Source organism: Mobula hypostoma, chromosome 8 (genome assembly GCF_963921235.1).
Source record: "Mobula hypostoma chromosome 8, sMobHyp1.1, whole genome shotgun sequence".
Taxonomy (NCBI): Eukaryota; Metazoa; Chordata; class Chondrichthyes; order Myliobatiformes; family Myliobatidae; genus Mobula; species Mobula hypostoma.
Genome location: NC_086104.1, coordinates 40497791 through 40520163, shown reverse-complemented (window position 1 = coordinate 40520163; position 22373 = coordinate 40497791). Strand labels below are relative to the sequence as shown.

General features: G+C 40.5%; 1 protein-coding gene across 3 annotated transcripts in view; it reads left to right on the top strand.

Moving 5' to 3' along the window:
* The window catches only part of ubr2 (ubiquitin protein ligase E3 component n-recognin 2), a 172542-nt gene that overhangs the window by 139147 nt on the left and 11022 nt on the right, over positions 1 to 22373 (top strand). For all 3 annotated transcript variants that reach the window (XM_063055703.1, XM_063055701.1, XM_063055702.1), the window contains exons 37-41: positions 499 to 595; positions 2882 to 2955; positions 3768 to 3903; positions 4128 to 4218; positions 15518 to 15648. In XM_063055703.1, coding sequence (XP_062911773.1) covers positions 499 to 595; positions 2882 to 2955; positions 3768 to 3903; positions 4128 to 4218; positions 15518 to 15648 — 529 coding nt within the window. The remainder of the gene's footprint in view (positions 1 to 498; positions 596 to 2881; positions 2956 to 3767; positions 3904 to 4127; positions 4219 to 15517; positions 15649 to 22373) is intronic.

Here is a 22373-nt window from a genome sequence, read left to right as displayed (position 1 = left end):
GTAAAAGCAGAGAGGCCAAGCTCGAATGTTATAAAAACAGTAGCTATCCCATAGTGGATATATTATTTCAGCAAAGTGTTAGTACTTGAGAAATAATGGAGCAGAGAATGTTGGAAAGACCATGCTGGGTTTGTTGTAGAACAGGGGATTATGAATTGAGTTATGTTTAAAAGAAAAATAAAAGGCACATAAGAGGGTGAGTAAATGATCTTTCAGCCACAAAATACTGGGTGTCAAACAAGTGATTCTGAAAGGTGCTAGAATTGAGAAAAATGTGTTTAATTTCTTGAATAAGCTATTTATATGCTCCAACCTGCAAGGCTGTTGACTCAGCAACAAAGTGGGATCAAGTTGGTTGGCTGACATGAGCACAGCAGGCCATATGGCCTCTAGTGTCATAAAATTCTATGTCTTTGAAAGGCTCTAATCAGATACAAGTTATTTCACTCTTGTTCGCATTTATTTTCACTTGTTTTAACTAGCTATACTTTATTGTAGGATGACTGTCTGAAGGCATTAACCCGATTTGCTGCATCACACTGGACTGTGAGTTTTCTGTCTGTGGTTCAGCAACACTATGCCCGACTGTTAGCAGGTTTGTATATTATAGTTGTTGAGTACTTAATTTTAACTGGAGAAACTCTTGTTGAAGAAGCAAAAATTTTTCAGATGCTGCCGAAAAATAAACAAAAAATGCTGGAGATATTCAGCAGGCCAAGCACCAACTGTAGAGAGGGAAACAAATATTTCAAGTTGATGACTGATTAATGTTTTGGATTGATGACCTTACATCAGAATTGGAACATGGAAAAGATAGGTGAAAGAACAAAGGGAATGTCTGTGATCGGGTAGAAATCCAAGTTGGCAATTTGAAATAAAACCAGAAAATGCTGGATACACTCAGCAGGTGCAGAAGTGAGTAAGGAAAGATGAACAGCTAATATTTCTGGACCGACTCTCCAAAGATGAATGCTTGTTTGTTAAAGTTGATTAGTCTTCAGGAGTGCAAACAGAAAGAAATAACTAAAGGCGCTTACACAAAAAGTTGGGTACTAAAATGCAAAACAGATACTGGAAATACTTAGCAGATCAGGTGGCATTTGTGGAGAGAGAAAAACTGAATTAATGTTACAGCTGGATGACTTGCTGCAGAACTGATCGTTCTGACATAAATCAGAAAGGCTGATTATCTGAAGTTGTTAAATTCAATAAGAGATGCAACATGCATAGCCAGAAGATGAGATGCTGTTGTGTGAGCTCATGTTGGGCTTCACTGGAACAGTGCTGGAGGCCAAAGTCAGAATGATGAGAGTGGTATACAAAACAGTCATCCAATATTTGCATCACACCTCTGTTTCATTTGCTAATGTGTTTCTGAGCTTCATTTACATTCTCAATCCCACTATGATCAGCTGTATGCTACTTTTCTGGTGCAGTCTCACCAAGAGACTGTTTATAATTATTTGAGACTTCTTTGTTGTAAATTTTATTTTACATTTTTAATTCAGGTTTTATATTAGATACACTACTGTAGACCAAAATTGTAATATGGATAATTTGTTCTGTCATATTTACCTTAGAGAACAAATGAATGAAAGGTAGTTAATTTTTTTTGGAGTCCCTCCTGCCTTCTGGCTGCTTTCAGTGACAATAAGTTAATCTAATAACCGTAACATACTAGTCACAATTTCTAAAATTGCAGATGACACAAAACTTGGCACTTTTGTAAACTACAAAGATGCTATTAGATTGGAGGTAAATATAATAAGGCTGGTGGTATGGGCAGGAGATTGGCAGATGCATTTCAATGCAATTAGGTAGTCCACTTTGAAATTTCCTTGCTTTAAAAGATATATTTTTAAAAGGATGCAAGAACAGGACCTTAGAGGCATGTGTGCACAAATTATCGAAAGTGACAAGGCAGACTAAAAAAGTTGTTAATACGGAATGCACATGTTTGGATTTTATCAGAATCAGATTTATTATCGCCTGCATGTGTCATGCAATTTGTTAACTTAGCAGCAGCAGTTCCATGAAATATGTGATAATATAGAAAGAAAAAAAAAGTAAATCAGTAAGTATATATATGTATATTGAATAGATTAAAAAGAGTGCAAAAACTTAAATAATTCAGTAGAAGGCATAGAATATAAAAGCAAGGAGTTAATGTAGGAACTGTGTAACATACTGGTCTGGCCTCAGCTGGTATAGTGTGTTCACTTGTGGTTGCCACATTACAGGAAGGATGAAAAGGTGTTACAGAGGGTCCAGAAAAAATTTCCAAGAACAGCTCTTGAGAGATTAGAGTTACAAGGATAGATTAGAAGGGAAGATTCAATACAGCATAATATCTAGACATAGTACAGTGGGAGGCTATTCCCGTTGGTGGATAAGGCGACAGGTATAGAATAAAGGCACAAGGAATTAAAAGTGATATGATTTAAAAACATTTATACACAGCATGTGTATGGAATTTGGAATGCATTGCCTGAGGATATGGTGGAGGCAGATTTCATTGTAACCTTGAAGAGGGAAATATAATGGAAGGGTTGAGAGCAAGGTACTGTGTGTAGTACTAAAGAATAGTTCTGATGGAGAGCCAAGTAACCTTCTACTGCAACAATTGTACTTTTCTATGACATTTTCAGTTCCAGATAGTACAATAGATAATGACATTTCAGATAAAGTAAACATCAACTTGTGCATAGTAAAAGCATCATTATTTTAAGATATTGCCTATTTCCGAATGACTAAAATAATGACATCAATAAAAGGTTGTAAAATCAAAACTCAGATTTTTGTTAGAAGGTCTCACTCTCCTGTCCCACTTTCATTTAGATATGTAATGAAACCTATCATTTTTCTCCTTTACTCTTCTCAGTTCTAATACCTGACGACGATGATAAGACGCAGGTTCCTCCTTCTATTCTTGATGTTGATATGTTCCATTTGTTGGTACGTGACCAATCTATTTTTATTCTTTTAACATTCTCTTATTTTTCAGATAGTTTCTATTTGTTCACTGAGATAAGTCTAGATAAGTGAAGAATGTTGGATTTGAAGTTAGTAAAAATGAATGTTGAGCTGCCACTTTAATTTGCTTCCATGTCTCCAAGAGAGTCTTTAATTAAAGATAATAAGCTGTAATTTGAGTGATTGCATTACATTTCAGGGATCATTTCAACTTAAAAATACAGCTCATTTAAATTTTTACCTTTGACAGAAGAAAATGCTTTGATATTGTGAATTCAGAAAAATATTAAAGCTTGTGGAATATCACTGTAATGTTAATATATGTTCAAGTAAAATCATATCCTAAATTATAAATGGCAGACCTTTTATATACCCAGAAAGTAGAATAATGTAACAAAATTAACCATTGCCAGGGTTTGCAGTTGTTGAATGTATCCCCTTTGCAATGTTATTCTACTGCAAATCTAGTTAACCCTTGTCATGAACATTGGCTTTGTTATCCACTTTATGTTTAAAATGACAGACTATTGGCAATAAATATAAAGGACTTCCAATCTGCATTGAATTAATAAATTAGCTTTATTTTGATTGTTTACTCAAGCGTTTAATTTTTTTACTAGTGTGGCAAGTTCAAGTATTGATTGATAACATCCTAATATTTATCCAATACACCATATTACTTGATCGGTTAAATTTCTGTCTGCAATTTTTCAAGTTTGCATATTAAATAGAGTATTTCCACTGCTTTTCTAAATGGCCTTATCTGAGTGACAGTTCTTTCATTCTGCCTGCAGGTGAGCTTGGTGCTTTCATTCCCAACTGTGCACTGTCATGATTTCACAGGAGTCAGCTTAGCTGTTGGTGTTCTTCATCTTTTTCATTTAGTTACCATGGCACATATTGTACAGATTCTGCTTACATCTTCAACAGGTACTTTATGAAATATTCCAATTTTTTTAAAAGAATGAATAACACTGGGAAAATGCTGTATGCATGATGGTTATATCTAACATGGGGGTATCACATTTTAGTATTATATATCTTTGGGAGCAACTTATGTCTAGTTTAATAAATGAGTTACATTGACTGTACTTGAAAAGCTTCCCTTTGGTATGCTGAAATAAAAGTATTAACTTCATTATTCACTGCATTAGAGGAAAATAATATGGACCAAGAAAGTACTGATGGGGAAGAAGAAGCTGCTGCCGTTACTTTGTATGACAAACTCAGGCAATACTCAGGAAGGTAAGATGCAATTGATACAATAAGTATTCTCTTGGGGTTAAAATCATCTGGAAAAACTGAAATTTGAAATGCATGAGGAGGTATTGGATTTTGGTAAATAAAGGGACTTTCGGTGTTATTTGCTTTGTTCAACGTGTTAATATTTATATTTATGTTAATTTTAATTTTAAATGTTAATTCATGTTTTATGTTAATTTTCTGTATTTATTTTTCTTGAACTTCGTACCTGCTAATATTTTCTTGGACTGTTGATGATCCAGAGAACTACTTAAAATTCCATCATGGTAGTTCAAAGATTTGCAATCAATTTTAAAAATAATTTCTAAAACAAAATCTTATCATTGAAAGTTTATCATGAGGTCATGGCAGCTGTTGTAAACATCCAGCTGGCTTATTAATATCCAATGTGGAAGGCAGTCATCTATCTGGTCTACAACTAATATCAATCACAGTCAATATAGTTCTCTTTTAAGTGACTAGCAATTGTATCAAATACCACAGAAGAATAGTTTGCCAGTATAATTTGTAAACCTCATGGACTAGGAATGCCCTCACTTCTCCTCAATAAAGAATGTTGAAGAGCATGTCAAGAACAGTAACATGAAAACATTTGAGGTCAACTAGACATAGAGTTGTACAGCATGGAAGCAGGTCCTTCAGCTCAACTTGTTCATGCTGGCTAAGGTATCTTCATACTAATTGTCAAAAATAGCATCTTGTATATCTCAGCAATCTTCCAACCTAGCATATCATATTAAAGTTCTGAAGTCATTCTACATCGAGCAATGCAAGGTTGATGGAAGTTAAGCATTTGTATGAAAAGAGTTTTTCCATTGTTAAAAGTGATTGAGTGTTGCAGATGATGTTTTTGCTGCAAGCAATGCCTATTTAATAACGCTGGTCAGATTCAACCTTCAGTTATGATTGTCAGCAAGTTGCTGAGCCTGCTGCATGCTCTTACTTTCCCATCATGAGGTCACAGATCTTTTAGCTGGATGTCAGTGTTTAGGTGTTTGTAGGTCTGCTTCTTTTCACTTGAGTAAAAGTCGGGCTTCCAATCTAGAATGCCTTATCCCTATAGATGATCTCCCTATCATTCCCACAAACCACTTGTCAGGGTAGCCGATAACTTTTAAATGGTGAGGCAGGCTCTGTCTAAGAGGACTTGTTCTTGTGGGGTCTACAGGTCCTTAAAAACTTTGATGTTAAATTTTACAGCAGCACTCCTGTTGATATTGATGTTTTAGGGCCAGCTTGGTGGTGTTTTAGAATGGATTGGATGCTTGGAAATGGTCATTGTTACCTGTCTGTGTAGGTGATGTACACATTGTCTGTCTTTGCTATAATCTAACAGATGTCTGTGTTCGGGCTGGAGTGATGCCATGACATCTTGTGCTTGTCATTTCATGATGAGCACTGTTTCATCAGAATGACCATGTTCATCTTGTGAAAGGATCCTTAGTATAATTGGTCTTCCATATTCTTCCCCTACCAATTGTGTCAGAGAATTGGGTCTCTTCTCGCCTTGGCATTGAAATTGCCCAGGAGAATAGTTTGTCTCATTTTGGGATGCAAAGCAATGTTTTTCAAGGTTGGAGTAGAAATCCTCTTCGGGTTCACCAAAACTTTTGGTGTTGGGGCATATGCACTGATGATCATAGCATTTTGGTTCCATGTTGAAATGAGTCACTTCAACATGAAGCATTAGCATAAGGGTTTTGCTAATTCTTGGAAGTGGTGGGGAGTGTTATTGCGTGAATGAAATTGCCGAAGAGAATTACTGGTAGGTACAAAGCAGCTTCTTTATTCGACAAAACAAGGTACAGCAGGCGTCATGTGGAGACTCTTTCGGTGGAAAGATCTGCTGGCCCAACGTGAGGCTTGATATTTATTTGCTAAACACAAAGGACAATTCCATATTTACAAAGTATAGAAAATGCTTCCTTTTGAAACTACATGCAAACTTCACACCTTCTGATTCGCATCCATCCCACAGACGCCAGCAACGTCTGGACTGGGATCCACAGCTTTCAGGAATGCATTGTCCCAAACTGAACCCATGGTACATTATCAAGAAACAGAAGACTGGTAGCCAAAGTCATTTGCTAAATGTAAATGACCTAAACCCAAAAATCACTCTTAACAGTTCCTCCTCTTGGTCCTCTTGGACAAAAATAAATTTGTACCAGGAAAGGCCAGCCTAAGAGGATCTACTCAAATATGGCAGCAAAAACACCTGCCTCGAAATTCCCCCCCCCCAATTTTGTGTGCCAGTATCTACCCTAGCATTCCCTAATCACTGCCTACCAAATGTTAAGCAGAGAGGTTGTTCCAGAAGTTTGAACAAGTCTTAGAAATGCGGCTTCTTTTGTGTGGCTGTTGGCTCTTTCCCTGCAGACCGATTGCAGCTTTATCACATTCCTTGCCTTTACCCCTTCATTCTCTGATTGCTGAAACTCTTTCTTTCCAGGAGCACCCACAGGCCCTCTCATCAATGTACAGGAAGGGGTTGTGGTGATCTCTATGTCAATGTCTGCAAAGACCTCTCCCCAGTGGCACCCCCTCCTGAATTGTCCAGTTGAACACTAGCCCGACAGCTGAAAGGGCCCAGCTCCTCATTCAGACTGCGGCTGACTGCCTTCAGATGCCATGTGCTGTCTGAGATGCCATCGAAGTTGTGGAACTTGCTGTCTCTGCTTTAATTTAAAATCCCTCCCCATCTATTTTCTAATATCTTTTTTATTCTATGCTATTAAATTCATCATCTACCTTCAGCAACCAGCCTTCATTACAGAGTACCATCATCATCACAATTTAGCATGCTATCCACGGTTTTCTGTCACGCTCTCTGTGTCTTCTGCCACACTCTCGGGGTTTTCTGCCTTTGCGTTTCCTCCGGGTATGTTTTCATCAGCTGTGGTCAAGTCTGGCTTGGCCGGCTGGTGTTCCTCTCGTAGGTTCTCTGTAATTACATGGTTACTGGGTACACTTGATTCCCTGCTCTGTCTGTGTGAGCAACAAGAGGGTGAGTCCTATGTTTTAATCTGAGTCCAGTGTTTCTACTGGCTGCCTCGCCAAGTCTGCACACAGACACAAGTCTCACTGGTTAAGAGTACCATCTGTGGTCCTATCCACCTGGGAGCAAACCCTGGCCTTTCCGGCAGCACCCTTATCATGACTTGGCCTCTGGCTCTCTCTGATCAGCGATTCGCTGCTGTTGTTTTGCTCGGTCCTTCAATACTTTAAGTTGGTTACAAAGGTCTTTCACATACTGTGTCATTCTATCCCTGTAAGCCCCGGACTCACCACAACCCATAATTACCCCATAAGGGAGTCGCATTGCTCATCCCATCAATAATTCGTAGGGGCTGAAACCCAGTATGCAGTTTGGGGTTGCTCATAATCTCATCAGGATTCCTGGTAATACATCAACCCATGTCTTTCCCGTCTCAGCTATAGTTTTGCCTAAGGTGTTCTTTTTTGTTCGGTTGATCCTTTCTACCATTCCTGAACTCTGAGGGTGGTAGGATACTTGAAACAGTTGTTGGATCCCTAACAATCGGCACATTTCCTTCATTACTTCCCCTGTGAAACATGCTTCCTGATCTGAGTCCACCTGAACCATGGTTCCCCACCTTGGGAGGAATTCCTGAACTAGAATCCATTCAGCAGGGCTGTCGGTGCAGTCCCTTGCTGAGAAAGCCTCTACCCACCCAGTGAAGTGATCCATAATTACTTGACGATAGCTCCCCCCCCCCCAATTTTAGGTAGGGGCCCTGTGAAATCCATCTGGATATCTTCCCAGGGTCCCCTTGACTGTGGTTGATCTGTCAGCTGTAACTTTCTGCCCTTACCAGGGTTATGCTGGGCACAAATGATACAACAGCAGCAGAATTTCTCAACTTACCCACCCATCCCTGGCCACCACCAGTCCTGCTGGAGGATCATGAATATATTCTGCCCTTCCTGATACATCACCCATGATATAACTTCAGCAGTATCAGCCTAATACAAGGTGGTGCCACAATTCCTTCCGCCCCAAGTGTCTAGCTCCCATCTGGTCCCTCTTTTCTTCGCCATTTCTCCTTCTCTTCTGTCTCCACCTCTTCATATAATTTTACTAAACTAGCTTCCGTCATTTTTCCTGCACACTTGCAATTTCAATTGTCTCTTATTCCTCTGCTACCTTATTCGCAGTAATGTCTACCCTCGGAGGGACTGGAAAAACTTTATGTTCTAGGGACAGGCCACTCATGATTGTTGCAGGGCCCCACCACTATGAAATGCAATCTCGGCATGGTCTTAAGGGCGGTATAGCCTAAGACTCATTCCTCCGAGATGCAGCACAGAGCGTCATAGGAAGTCATTCCTGCCTGTGGCCATCAAACTTTACAACTCCTCCCTTGGAGGGTCAGACACCCTGAGCCGATAGGCTGGTCTTGGACTTATTTCATAATTTACATATTACTATTTAACTATTTATGGTTCTATTACTATTTATTATTATGGTGCAACTGTAACAAAAACCAATTTCCCCCTGGGATCAATAAAGTATGACTATGACTATATGATCCACTGGGCTTCTTTATAGCCAAGTTAGTAGTTGCCACAGACTCTCCCTGGGTATCCCCAGGTGTTTTAGTTCTTCAACTTTACCCTGAACAGCGGTCAGTGCGTCAGTTTTAATAGGGTACTGCTTATGGGGTTTATACAGACCCTCCTCTATTTTAACTGGGTTTTATCTTTACTTGACCACAATCTTGCTTGTGTCTACCCCACACTGCTGGGAACTGCTGGCTCCAGTCTTTAATGATTAGGGCAGCTGCGACAATGCTAGCCAGGTTGTGTATTCTACTGGTTATACATGTTCACTACCCCTGGCTTGTCCATATTATTTCTCCCTTTCCCGAATCTATAACGGCCCCTGCTTCCCTTAGGATGTCTATTCCAAGGATAGTGCCCTCATTATTTGGACATACCCAGAAATACACTGAAAGCTGCAGTCCCTGGACTTTGAGTATTGGCGACTCATTTCTTTCTGCCTTCACTATTTTCCCTCCTACACCCCGAATATAAATAGCCTGTCCGTTTGTTGGCAGCGGTAGGTCTGTTATTGATAGCAAGGCCCCTGTGTCCACTAGCATATTGCATTGGAGTCCCCCTACCGGGGCGGGGGGTGTGGGGTGGTGTTGGAAGGGCGACTCTAAGATGCCGGACTAGATCATTCTGGATGGAGAAGCCCACTCAATAAAGTGAGTGTTTCCCTTCCTGTACGCTCCTTCAGAGGAAGGTGTATCCACCACATTGTTATTTTAATCGGCCATCCTCTCAACATATTCAAGGCAGTGCAGCATTGTGGTCTAGCACTTTTGGAATAGTCCATGAGGATCTTGGTATTTCAAGTCCAGAACTTCATATTGTGGAATGGAAAATCTTGATCCAGTGACAACGGGGGATAAAGAGATCAGGCTCTGCCGTTTGGGTGGTGTTAGACTTGTCTTTGAACATGTATACACATGCTCAGGGTATGGTCTCTGGTAAAGCATCACCTGCCTGAGAAATTACCAAGGGTTACCCATAGCCCTCTATTTTTCTAAGCTCCATGTACCTGTCCAGGAGCCTCTTAAAAGACCCCATCGTATCCGCCTCCACCACCGTCGCCAGCAGCCCATTCCACACACTCTCCACTCTCTGCGTATAAAAAATTACCCCTGATATCTCCTCTTTACCTACTTCAGAGCACCTTAACTGTGCCCTCTTGTGCTAGCCATTTCCACCCTGGGAAAAAGCCTCTGACTATCCACACGATCAGTGCCTCTTATCATCTTATACACCTCTATCAGGTCACCTCTCATCTTCCGTCGCTCCAAGGAAAAAAGGCCGAGTTCACTCAACTATTCTCATAAAGCATGCTCCCCAGTCCAGCCAACATCCTTGTAAATCTCCTCTGCACCCTTTCTATGGTTTCCACATCCTTCCTGTAGTGAGGCAACTAGAACTGAGCACAGTACTTCAAGTGGGGTCTGACCAGGGTCCTGTATAGCTGCAACATTACCTCTTGGCTCCTAAACTCAATCCCACAATTAATGAAGGATAATGCACAGTATGCTTTCTTAACCACAGAGTCAACCTGCGCAGCAGCCTTGAGTGTCCTATGGACTCGGACTTCAAGATCCTTCTGATCCTCCACTCTGCCAAGAGTCTTACCATTAATACTATATTCTGTCATCATATTTGACCTACCAAAATGAACCACCTCACACTTATCTGTCGAACTCCATCTGCCACTTCTCGGCCCAATTTTGCATCCTATCAATATCCCACTGTAACCTTTAACAGCCCTCTACACTATCCACCACACCTCCAACCTTTGTGTCATCAACAAATTTACTAACCCATCCCTCCACTTCTTCAACCAGGTCACTTATAAAAAGCACGAAGAGTAAGGGTCCCAGAACAGATCCCTGAGGCACACCACTGGTCACTGACGTCCATGCAGAATATGACCCGTCTACAACCACTCTTTGCCTTCTGTGAGCAAGCTAGTTCTGGATCCACAAAGCAATTTCCCCTTGGATCCCATACTTATTAACAGAACTCTAAAGTTTGCATCTCCAAACCAAATGCAATGCTTTCTGTAAAACCAGGGTTCATCATGCTGAAAATGTAGGTTTTAAAACTTTGTGACATCCTAATTGTATTTCCCACTTGCACTTGCTGTTTCATTCAATTAACTTCCGCTCCCTACTATAATAATATTGAAGTAAGAAGTAATGTTGCTTGCTTGCTGAGAGGTCTGAAGGTTAAGATAACGTAACATATATTTCATGTGGAAGCATAATACAATTAGTGATTGGAGGCAGACGTGAAAATATGTATGTTAATTTAGGTCAGCAAATTTGAAATACAAAAATAAGCGATTATAAGGTTTAAATTAAAGTCTTTTGTTTGAATACAATGTTGTGCATTCAAGTCTTTTATTGTCCTATGCACAAGTGCATGTGTATTGCTTTGAAAAAGTATTCAGCTCCCATAACTATTTTCACTTTTTACTGTTTCATTTTTCTAATTTTAAAATATATTAAAATAAGATTTTTTGAGCTAATCTACTAAACATTGTGCATCGTGTCAAATCAAAAGAAAAACTTGCCATCGATTTACTAAAAATTAAAAACCAAAATTATGACCAGAGCATTTTGACTGGCTGCATCACCATTTGGTACATGGGGGCTACTGCACAAGATTGAAATAAGTTGCAGAAAATTGTAAAATTAGTCAGCTCTATCATGGGTCCAGCCTCTGTAGTAGCCAAGACATCTTTAAAGAGCGGTGCCTTAGGAAGGCGGCGTAGTAGCTAAAACATCTTTAAGGAGCGGTGCCTTATCCATCATTAAAGATCCCCACCACCCAGGACATGCCCTCTTCAAACTTTTACTGTTGGGAAGGAGGTACAGAAGCCTGAAGGCACACACTCAGCGACTCAGGAACAGCTTCTTCACCTCTGCCATCCGTTTTTTGAAATGCGCATTGAACCCGTGAACACTACCTCGTTATGTTTTTATTTCTGTTATTTTGCACTATTTATTTTAAATTAAGTATTTAATAGACATACATATACTTAATGTAACTGAGTTTTTTTCTCTATATTTACTTGTCATGTATTTCATTGTACTGCTACCATAAAGATAACAAATTTCCCGACATATACAGGTGATATTAAATCTGATTCTGGATAAAGTATTCATTCCTTTGTAATTACTATGCTAACTATCCTCAGGTGCAATACTGCATATCACCCTACCATCTCACCCAAATTGTTCATGTAGAAAATTGGAGGATAAACTGCTTTCAATGAACTCATAAGAATAAATACATCCTTTCTCTGTAAGGTCCTTTAGTATGATAGATTTTCAACAGACCAAACCAAATTGAAGACAGAAGAGCATTCAAGACAAGTTAGGGAAATGATAATAGAGAAGCACAAATCTGGGAACGGTACAAGACCATCTCAAAGGCACTGAACATACCTCAGAGCTCGGTGAAGTCCATTGTGTCAAAATGGAGAAATATGAAACAACAGCCACACTGCTTTGATCAGGCCACCCGTCTAAACTTAGTCACTAGAGAAGAACGGCACTTGTAAGAGAGGCTACTGTGATGCCAACACTTACTCAGAGTGAGCTGCAGAAGTCAGTGGCTGCAACTGGAAATGAAGTTCATGGCTCCACAATCTCAAAGGCCTTGCACAAAAAAGGTTATTTATGAAAAAGTGTCAAGGAAGAAGCCCTGGCTAATGAATAGCATATCCTTGCTTGTAAAGACTTTGCAAAGCAAAGATACTGTAAAGATGTGGAAGAAGGTGTTATAAGTGGAACTTTTTGGTCTCAACACTAAACGGCACATGTGGCATAAATGTAATACTGCACATCAGCCAGGTAATACCATCCCTACTATTAAAGTATGTGGAGGTAGCATCATGCTACAGTAATGCTTTTCAGCAATAGGGACTGGAAATCTGGTCAGGGTTGATAGGATCATGAATACTGCTAAATACAGGGATAAAAACCTGCTAGCCTCTGCCAGAAAGCTTAAACTGGGGAGGAAATTTGTCTTTCAGTAGGACATCGACCCAAAGCACACTGCCGTAGCAACCTTGGAGTGCCTTCAAATGAAGAAAATTGATGTCCTTTATTGGCAAGTCGGAGTCCTGACCTTAACCTGATCAAACATCCCTGGGCAGACCTCAAAATTGCTGTCCACCGCCGCTCCCCAAATAACCTGGCACAGCTTGGGCAATTTTGCAAGGAGAAATTGGCAAATCTCGCTCCATCACATTGTGCAAAGTTAATAGAAACATTGATAAAGACCACCGTCTGTAATAGCTGTGAGAGATGGTTCGACTAAGTACTGAGCATAGCGGGAATAAATACTTCTGAATTACTGAGCATAGCGGGAATAAATACTTCTGAATTGCTGGCACTTCAGGTTTTGAGTTCTTAGTTTTTCATGTTTTGCAATTTACCCTGTTTTTTGGGCTCTACTGTGAAAAAAGGATAATGTGAGTCAGAAATAAAAATTGTCAGTTAAAATAATCAAAATCCCTGGTTGTAATACTTATTTATGTGAAAAAAGGGTTGAGGCTGAATACTTTCACAAGGCACTGTATGTACCAGTGCAGTGAAAAACTTGCAGCAGCATCACAGGAACATAGCACTATATAAGCAGCATTCACAAGAAAAAAATGAACTTAAGTTTTCACAACTTCACAAGAAAAAAAAACAAAAATCAAAGTCCATTGTCATACAAAGCGATAAGTGTTGTCTTAGTGTTGCTAGACTGCAATGGTGATTATGGTTTTTCTGGTTGGTTTGAAGACCAAATGATTGAAGGGAAATAACTGTTCTTGAACCTGATGGCATGGAGCTTCTGTCACTCTTTCTCATTGGTAGCTTCAAAAAGATGACATGGCCCAGATGGTAGGGACTTTTGGATGATGCTGCCTTGAAGCAGTGCCTTCTGTAGATAATATTGATTGTAGAATGGGATGTGCTCATGATGCATTGTTAAGTCATGTAACTTATTACATTCCTGACCATTCAAATTACTATATCAGACCATGATGTAACAGTCAGGTTACTTCCAACAGTACATCTGTAGAAGTTTGTTAGGGTTCAGTGACAAGCCAAACCTCCTTATCCTCGTGAGAAAGTAAAGATGCTGGCACACTTTCCTTATCATTGTATCTATATGCTGGACCCAGGACAGGTCATCCAATTGGTTAATGCCCAGAAATGTAAAGCTGCCGACTCTCCCCTGCAAATCCCCCAATGTAGACTGGTGCATGTTGGCCCTTCTTCACCTTCCTGAAGTCAACAATCAACTCTTCAGTTTTGCTGATGTTGAGCAAGATGTTGTTGTGCCACCATTCCACCATTAGTGGATCTTGCTCCAGTAAGGTGATTCATTGTCATCTGTGTGTTGACAGATTTGAAGGTGGCATTAGTGCTGTGCTTAGCCACACAGATCCATGTATAGAGATGTGAACAGGGGGATAAATTATGTTGATGATCAGTGAAGATGAGTCGTTGTTACAAATCCTCAGTAACTGAGACTTGCCAGTAACAAAGTTGAGTGTATAGTTGCAGAAGGAAATATGGAAGCCTGAAGCTTGATGATGAATTTGGGTGGGCTGATTGTGTTGTACACCAAGCATCATCAATGAACAGCAGCCTGATGTACAAGTTCCTGGTTTCCAGATGGTCTAGAGCGGAGTAAAGAGCCATAGAAATCACATCTGCTGTTCACCTGTTGTGGCAGTAGGCAAATTGGAGCAGATCCAGGCTATTTCTGAGACAAGAGTTGATTCGTCCCATAACCTACCTTTTGAAGCACTTCATTACAATTGATGTAAATACTACCAAACGGTAGACATTGAGCCAGATCATCCAGCTCTTCTTCGGTGCCAAAACATTATGTGCATTTTTGAAGCAAGCAGAACCTCAAACTGCAGAAACAAGAGCTTAAATATGCCCATAAGTACTCCGGACAGTTGGTTTTTACAGATCTTTAGTATTCAGCCAGGTACAACATCTATTCAATGTCATCACAAAGTCAATTGCAAGTGATTTATTGGCTGTTCATTGGTTTTTAATTTCATTACAATTAAGACTATAGTTTCAGGGAAGATCCTTGACAGCTCAGTGTTCCGAATACTGTGTTAACCTAATTGGCTAAAATTGTCCTGCAGATTTTTTCTGGGGTGAAAAGAAGGAAACCACCCAACATAGCTTCTCGTGACTAGGTGACCCCTTATCCTCCTCAAGGCCATTCCAGTATTGTACTATTATTCGCCATCTAGACTCTTGAAGACTCATCATTTGGACTAGTTACTTGAGGGATTATATTTTCTGTGGAATATAACATGAAATGGGAGAAGACTTTATGGTGAGATCCTGGCAATAAATTAATCCAGTCTTTCATCCAAGTCATGACAATTGGCATCATAAAGTTGATAAACAGAAATCTGCCTTCAGTGGCTTGAAATTAAGTGGATCTTTAAACACTTGGGGAACAGATGTTCTTACAAAGAATCAGTATAAGGTAGCCTGGGAGAAGCTGTCTGATAGTTTGAAATTAGTTTAAGACAACAGCAGAATGGCTGTGAGAACATTGATATAAAATAAGATTTCAAATTCTGCGCTGTTGGTACATGATGAAATGCTACAGATTACTATATTGTTTTTTTAAGTGCGCATCATCATCTTAAAGAATCATTGCTTTTGCGTTTTATTTCCAATAGTGCCTTGAATTTCTTGGCCTCGGGTTGGCACCTTTGGCAATATATCAAGACTGGAATTATGCCCTATCTACGATGTTCTGCTTTGTTCTTTCACTATCTTAATGGTGTCCCAGTACCAGTTGAATTGCAAGGTAATTTTTGGAGTTTTATTTTGTTGGTGTTAGGTTTGAAAACCAAGTTTTTCACTTGGTTATTATGGATAAACAGTACTAAATTATTTTGCATATTAAGCTGAAGTATGTACTGTTAACATTTTCTCCAAGCTTTCGGTTTTGTGCTCTGAATGAAGTAGATTTAACCAAAAAGACAAATGTGGATTTATTGGTATTCATATTTAAAGAGAAGATGAGGCAATCGTGGCTGACAGGGGAAGTCAAAAACAGCATAAAAGCAAGATGGGGCATAAAATTTAACATAAATTAATGGGAAGTTAGAGGATTGGGAAGTTTTTTTAAAACCAGCACAAGCAATTAAAAAAGCCATAAGGAGAGAGATGAAATATGAAGGTAAGCTAGCCAGTAATATAAAAGAGGATATCAAAAGTTTTTTGATATGGAGATGAAACGAGGCAAGAGTGGATATCAGACCTTTGGGAAATTATGCTGGAGAGGTAGTAACGGAGGACAAAGAAATGGCAGACGATCTTACTAAGTAATTTGCATCAGTCTTCATTGTGGAAGACACTAGCAGTATGCCAGAAATGTGAGAGTATCAGAGAGCAGAAGTGAGTGTAGTTGCAATTAATAGGGGGAAGTTGAAAGTCCTGAAGGTACATGTCTCCTGACCAAGATAGACTACACATCAGGCTTCTGAAAGAGCTAGCTGAAGAGATTGTGGAGATTAGTAATGATCTTTCAAAAATCACTAGATTCTGGAATGGTTCTGGAGGACTGGAAAATTGCAAATGTTACTCCACTCTTTAAGGCGAGAAGTATGCATAAGAAATGAAATTATAGGCCAGTTAGCCTGTCTTCAGTGTTTGGGAAGATTTTGGAGCCCATTATTTAGGATAAGGTTTCAGGGTACTTGAAAACACATGATAAAATAGACCAAAGTCAGCATAGTTTCCTTAAGTGGAAATCTTGCCTGAGAAATCTGTTGGAACCTTTTGTTGGAACAAGCAGAATGGTCAAAGGAGAGTCAGTGGATGTTGTTTGGATTTTCAGAAGGCCCTTAACAAGGTGCTGTACATTAAGCTGCTTAACAAGATAAGTGCCATGGTATTACAGGAATGGCAGGAGGCAAAGATGTGAGAATAAAGAAAGCCAAAGTGATCTGGATGACAGAATTGATGGCTTTTTGGCCAAGTTTGCAGATGATACGAAGAAATGTGGAAGTGCAGAAGGACTTAGACACATTAAGAGAATGGGAAAAGAAGTGATAGACGGAATATGGTTCAGGGTAGTGTGTGGTCATGCACTTTGGTAGAAGGAATAAAGGCATAAACTATTTTCTAAACAGGGAGAAAATTCAAAAGTTAGAGGTACAAAGGGTCTTGGGAGTTCTTGTGCAGGATTCCATAAAGGTTAACATTGCAGGTTCAGTCGGTGATAAGGAAGCAGATGCAATGTTTGCATTTTATTTCAAGAGGACTAGAATATAGGAGCAAGGATATAAGGTATTGGTCAGACTGCACTTCAAGTATTATGAACTATTTTTGGTCCCTTATCTAAGAAAAGTTGTGCTGGCATTTGAAAGGATCCAAAGGATGTTCATGAAAATGATTCCATGATCATTTGATGGCTCTGGGCCTGGACTCGATGGAGTTTAGAAGAATGAGAGGGAATCTTATTGAAACCTATTGAATATTGATAGGTCTAGATAGAATGGTTGTGGAGAGGCTGTTTCCTATAGTGGGTGAGTCTAATGACCAGAGGGCATAGCCTCAGAATAGAGGGACAACCATTTAAACGGAGATGAGAGGAATTTCTTTAGCCAGAGGATGGTGAATCTGAGGAATTCATTGTCACGAATAGCTGTAGAGGCCAAATCACTGAGTATATTTAAAGCAGAGGTTGATATGTTCTTGATTAGTTGACACATCAAGGTTGCGGGGAGAAAGCAAGAGAATGGGGTTCAGAGGAATAATAAATCAGCCGTGATGGAATGGCGGAGCAGAATTCGTGGGCCAAATGGCCTAATTCTACTCCTTTGTTTTATCGTCTTCTGATCTTTTTAGCCCAATGGGATAGCTGTCTTGAGTGCAACCTATTACTTGTTACAGTGCCTTGTAAATGTATTCAGTCCCCACCCCTTTGTTCCCTTAAATGAGTATTACAACCAGGGTTTTTGATCAATTTAACTGACAACTTTTGTTTGTGAATCACATACTCCTTCTGTCATAATAGAGCCCAAGAACAGGGATAAAAAATTAAAAATTTAGAAACTGAAATGTCAATAGTTCAAATATATTCATTCCCCCTTTGCTCAGTACTTAGTTAAACTACCTCTCACAGCTATTACAGTCAGTAGTCTTTTTGGATGAGGTTCTATTAGCTTTGCACAATGTGATGGAGCAGGATTTGCCCATTTCTCCTTGCAAAATTGCTCAAGCTGTGCCAGATTACTTGGGGAGTGGCAGTGGGCAGCAGCTTTGAGCACTTGCCAGAGATGGTCGATTGGGTTAAGGACAGGACCCTGACTGGGCTACTCAATGCCATCAATTTTCTTCATTTGAAGCCACTTCAAGGTTGCTCTGGCAGTGTGCTTTGGGTTGTTGTCCTGAGTAAAGGCTAACTTCCTCTCCAGTTTAAGCTGTCTGGCAGTCTTAACAGGTTTTTATCCAGGATCTCTCTGTACTTGACAGCATTCTTTCTCTCATCAATCCTGACCAGAATTCCGGTCCCTGCTGCTGAAAAGCATCCCCATAGCATACTTTATAGTAGGGATGGTGTTACCTGGCGGATGCACAGTATTATATTTTTACGCCACATGTACTGTCTAGTATTCAGGCCAAAAAGTTATACGTTAGTTGTCCAACCACTAGACCTTCTTCCGCATAGAGTTTAAGAATAATACAGCACAGAAGCAGGCACTTTGGCCCATCTAGTCCATGCCAAACCAATTAAACTGCCTACTCCCATCGACCTGCACCAGGATCATAGCCCTCCATACCCCTGCTATCCACGTACTTATGTAAACTCCTCTTAAACTTTGAAATAGAGCTTGCATGCACCAATTACACTGGCATCTCGTTCCACACACTCATGGCCCTCTGAGTGAAGAAGGTTCCCTTTAAACTTTACACCTTTCACTCTTAACCCATGATGTTTATTTGTAGTCCCACCCAACCTCAGTGGGAAAAGCTTGCTTTCATTTGTTGTTGTTGTTCGTCCATCGTTGACGTCGATGAGGACCTTGACACCATTATGATGGTGTCGAGACTAGCGCGTGATTTGGATTTAAGTGAGGGAGAGTTGCGCAGCGTCAGCCTCACTCTCTCTTCCCAATTCCCATCTGGGTCCAGTGGCAAGACAGAGTCTAGACAGCTGGAGATGGGACTAGGCGCAGTGGATGACCAGGACGTCTTCTGTGTCTTGTCCTGCTCTACACGTTCCACGATGCTTGCAGAGACCGCCTTCTTGACCGTTGGACCTTCCATTGGTTTTGTCTGCTCAATCCGCCGGCGTCTATCTTCACATGCTGGGATAGACAACTCCCTATCTCACTGAGGGTTTGAGACCCATCGGCTTCCCTCACCTGGTTTAGCCGGCTGGTCAAAGCCATTGCCCGGGGTGTGGCCGCTGTTGCATGCAAACAGCTACTGGGAACCACAGGTGAGAGCTGAGTGCCAGGTGGGGACCAAAGGTGGACTAACCGTCCAAAAAAGGACGCGACATGTTCCCCCACCAGAGGTGCTACCCCTCCCTGACACCCCATATACCCCTTGCTTTCATTTACCCTACCTATATCCCTCATAATATTTTGTACGCCTCAGTCAATTCTCCCTTCAATCTTCTACGTTCCAAGGATAAAGTCCAAACCGATTCAGTCTTTCCTGATAACTCTGGTCCTTCAGTCCCGACAACATCCTTGTAAACTTTCTCTGTACCCTTTCAACCTTATTTACATCTTTTCTGTAGGTAGATGACCAAACCTGCATTCAATACTCCAAATTAGTCCTCACCAACGTCTTGTACAACTTCAACATAACATCCTGTACTCAATACTTTAATTTATGAAGACCAACTTACCAAAAGCTTTCTTTACAACCTAATCTTCTTGTGACTCCACTTTCAGTGAATTCTGGACCTCTATTCTTAGATCACTTTGTTCTGCAGCATTCCTCAATGTCCTGCCGTTCACTGTGTAAGACTTACTCTTATACCTCGCACTTGTCTGTATTAAATTCTATCTGCCCTTTTTTTTAAATCCCATTTTTCTAGCTAGTCCAGATTCTGCTGCAAGCCATGATATGAGTAGTCTTCCTTATTGTGTGCTACACCCCCGGTCTTGGTGTCGTCTGCAAATTAGCTGATCTAGTTAACCACATTATCATCAAGATGTCAATATAGAGGACAAATACAACAGATCCAGCACCGATCTCTGCAGCATTCCACTACTCAGAGAGATAACCATCTACTGCCACTCTCTGGCTTCTCCCACAAAGTCAATGTCTAATCCAATTTACTACCTCATCTTGAGTGCTGAGCAACTGAGCCTCATTGACCAATCTCCTATGTGGGACCTTGTCACTGCCTTTCTAAAGTCCATGTAGACAACATCCACTACCTTGCATCCATCAACTTTCCTGGTAACTTCCTCGAAAAACTCTATAAGATTGGTTAGACACAACCTACCACGCACGAAGCCATGCTGACTATCCTTAATCAGCATTTCATATATTTGGTCCCTTTGAATAACTCACAATAATTTTCCCACAACTGATATCACGCTCACTGGCCTATGATTACCTGGTTTATTTTTAGAACCTTTCATGAACAACAGGACAACATTGGCTATCCTCCAATCCTCCGGAACCTCACCTGTCACTGAGGATGATTTAACAATCTCAGCCAGAGCCCAGGCAATTTCTGCACTTGCCTACCACAGGGTCTGAGAGAACACCTTGTCAGGCCCTGGGGATTTATCCACCTATTTTGCCTCAGGACAGCAAACACCTCCTCCTGTGTAATCTGTACAGGGTCCATGAAATTGATGCCACTTTACCTCACTTCTGTAGACTTTGTGTCCCTCTCCTGAGTAAATACAGATGCAAAAATTTCACTGAAGATCTCCCATGTGTGGATTACCATTCTGATCTTCCAGAGGACCAATTTTATCCTTGTAGTCCTTTTGGTCTTAACATATCTGTAGAATCCATTAGGATTCCCCTTCACCTTGTCTGCTGGGGCAACCTCATGCCTTCTTTAAGCCTTCCTCATTTCTTTCTCTTACATTTTTTTTACTCCATTAGCACCTTATTTATTCCTACTTGTCTGTACCTGCAATATACCTCCTTTTTCTTTCTTAACCTGGGCCTCAATAAACTTGAAAACCAAGGTTCCCTAAACCTGCTATCTTCACCTTTTACTCTGACAGGCACATACAAACCTTGTTCGCTCAAAATTTCACTTTTGAAGGCCTCCCACTTTTCAAGTACACCTTTTCCAGAAAACAGCCTGTCCCAATCCACACTTGCCAAATCCTTTCTGATACTATCAAAATTGGCTTTTCTCCCTATTTTTTGCATATTTACTTTGAAATTAATGGCATTATGATCACTAGATGCAAAGTGTTCTACACAAACATCTGTCACCTGCCCTGCCTCATTCCCTAATAGCAGATCAAGTGTCATACATTTTCTTGTTGGGACTTCAATGTACTGATTAAGTAAACTCTCCTGAACACATTTGACAAACTGTACCGCATCTAGTCCTTTTATAGTATGGGAGTCCCGGTCAATAGGTGGGAAGTTAAAATCACCTATTATAATAACTTTGTTTCTTGCAACCGTCTGCTTTCTCTGCACAAATGTGTTCATCCCAATCCCTCAGATTGTTGGGTGGTCCGTAATATAGCCCCATTAGCGTGTATGTGCCTTTCTTATTCCACAGTTCCACCCATAACACTTTACTAAACAAATTCTCCTGTCTGTACTGACTCAGCACTGATGTGACATTTTCCCTGATTCGTAACACCACCCCTCCTCCTTTAATCCCTCCCACTCTGTCACGTGTAAAACAACAAAACCCCAGAATACTGAGCTGCCTGCCAGTTCTGCCACTCCAGCCACCAAGTTTCACTAATGGCTACAATATCGTAGTTCCATGAACTCATCTGCCTTTCCTACAGTACTACTTGCTTTGAAATATATGCAGCTCAGGGCATTAGTTGCAACATGCTCAACCTTTTGACTCCTGACTTTGTCTGAGGTCTTAACAACATCTGTCTCCACAACCTCTCCACTGTCTGTTCTGACATCATGGTTCCCATCCCCCTGCAACTCTAATTTTAACCGCTCCCCATGCAGTACTAGCAAACCTTCTTGCTAGGATATTACTTTCCTTCCAGTTCAGGTGCAAGCTGTCCCTTCTGTACATATCCCACCTTCCCTGGAAGAGAGCCTAATGATCCAAAAATATTATGCCCTCCCTCCTACTCCAACTCCTTAGCCAAGTGTTAAACTGTATAATCATCCTAGTTCTGGCCTCACTTTCACATGGCATGAGTAGCAATCCTGAGATCACAAGCCTGGACATCTTGTCCTTTAACTTAGCATCTAATTACCTGAATCACTTCGTAGAACCTCGTCACTCTTCTTTCCCATGTCATTGGTACCTACATGGACCATGACCCACTTAAGAATGCTCACCTTCCCTCTTAAGAATGCTGAGGACTCAATCCAGGATGTCTG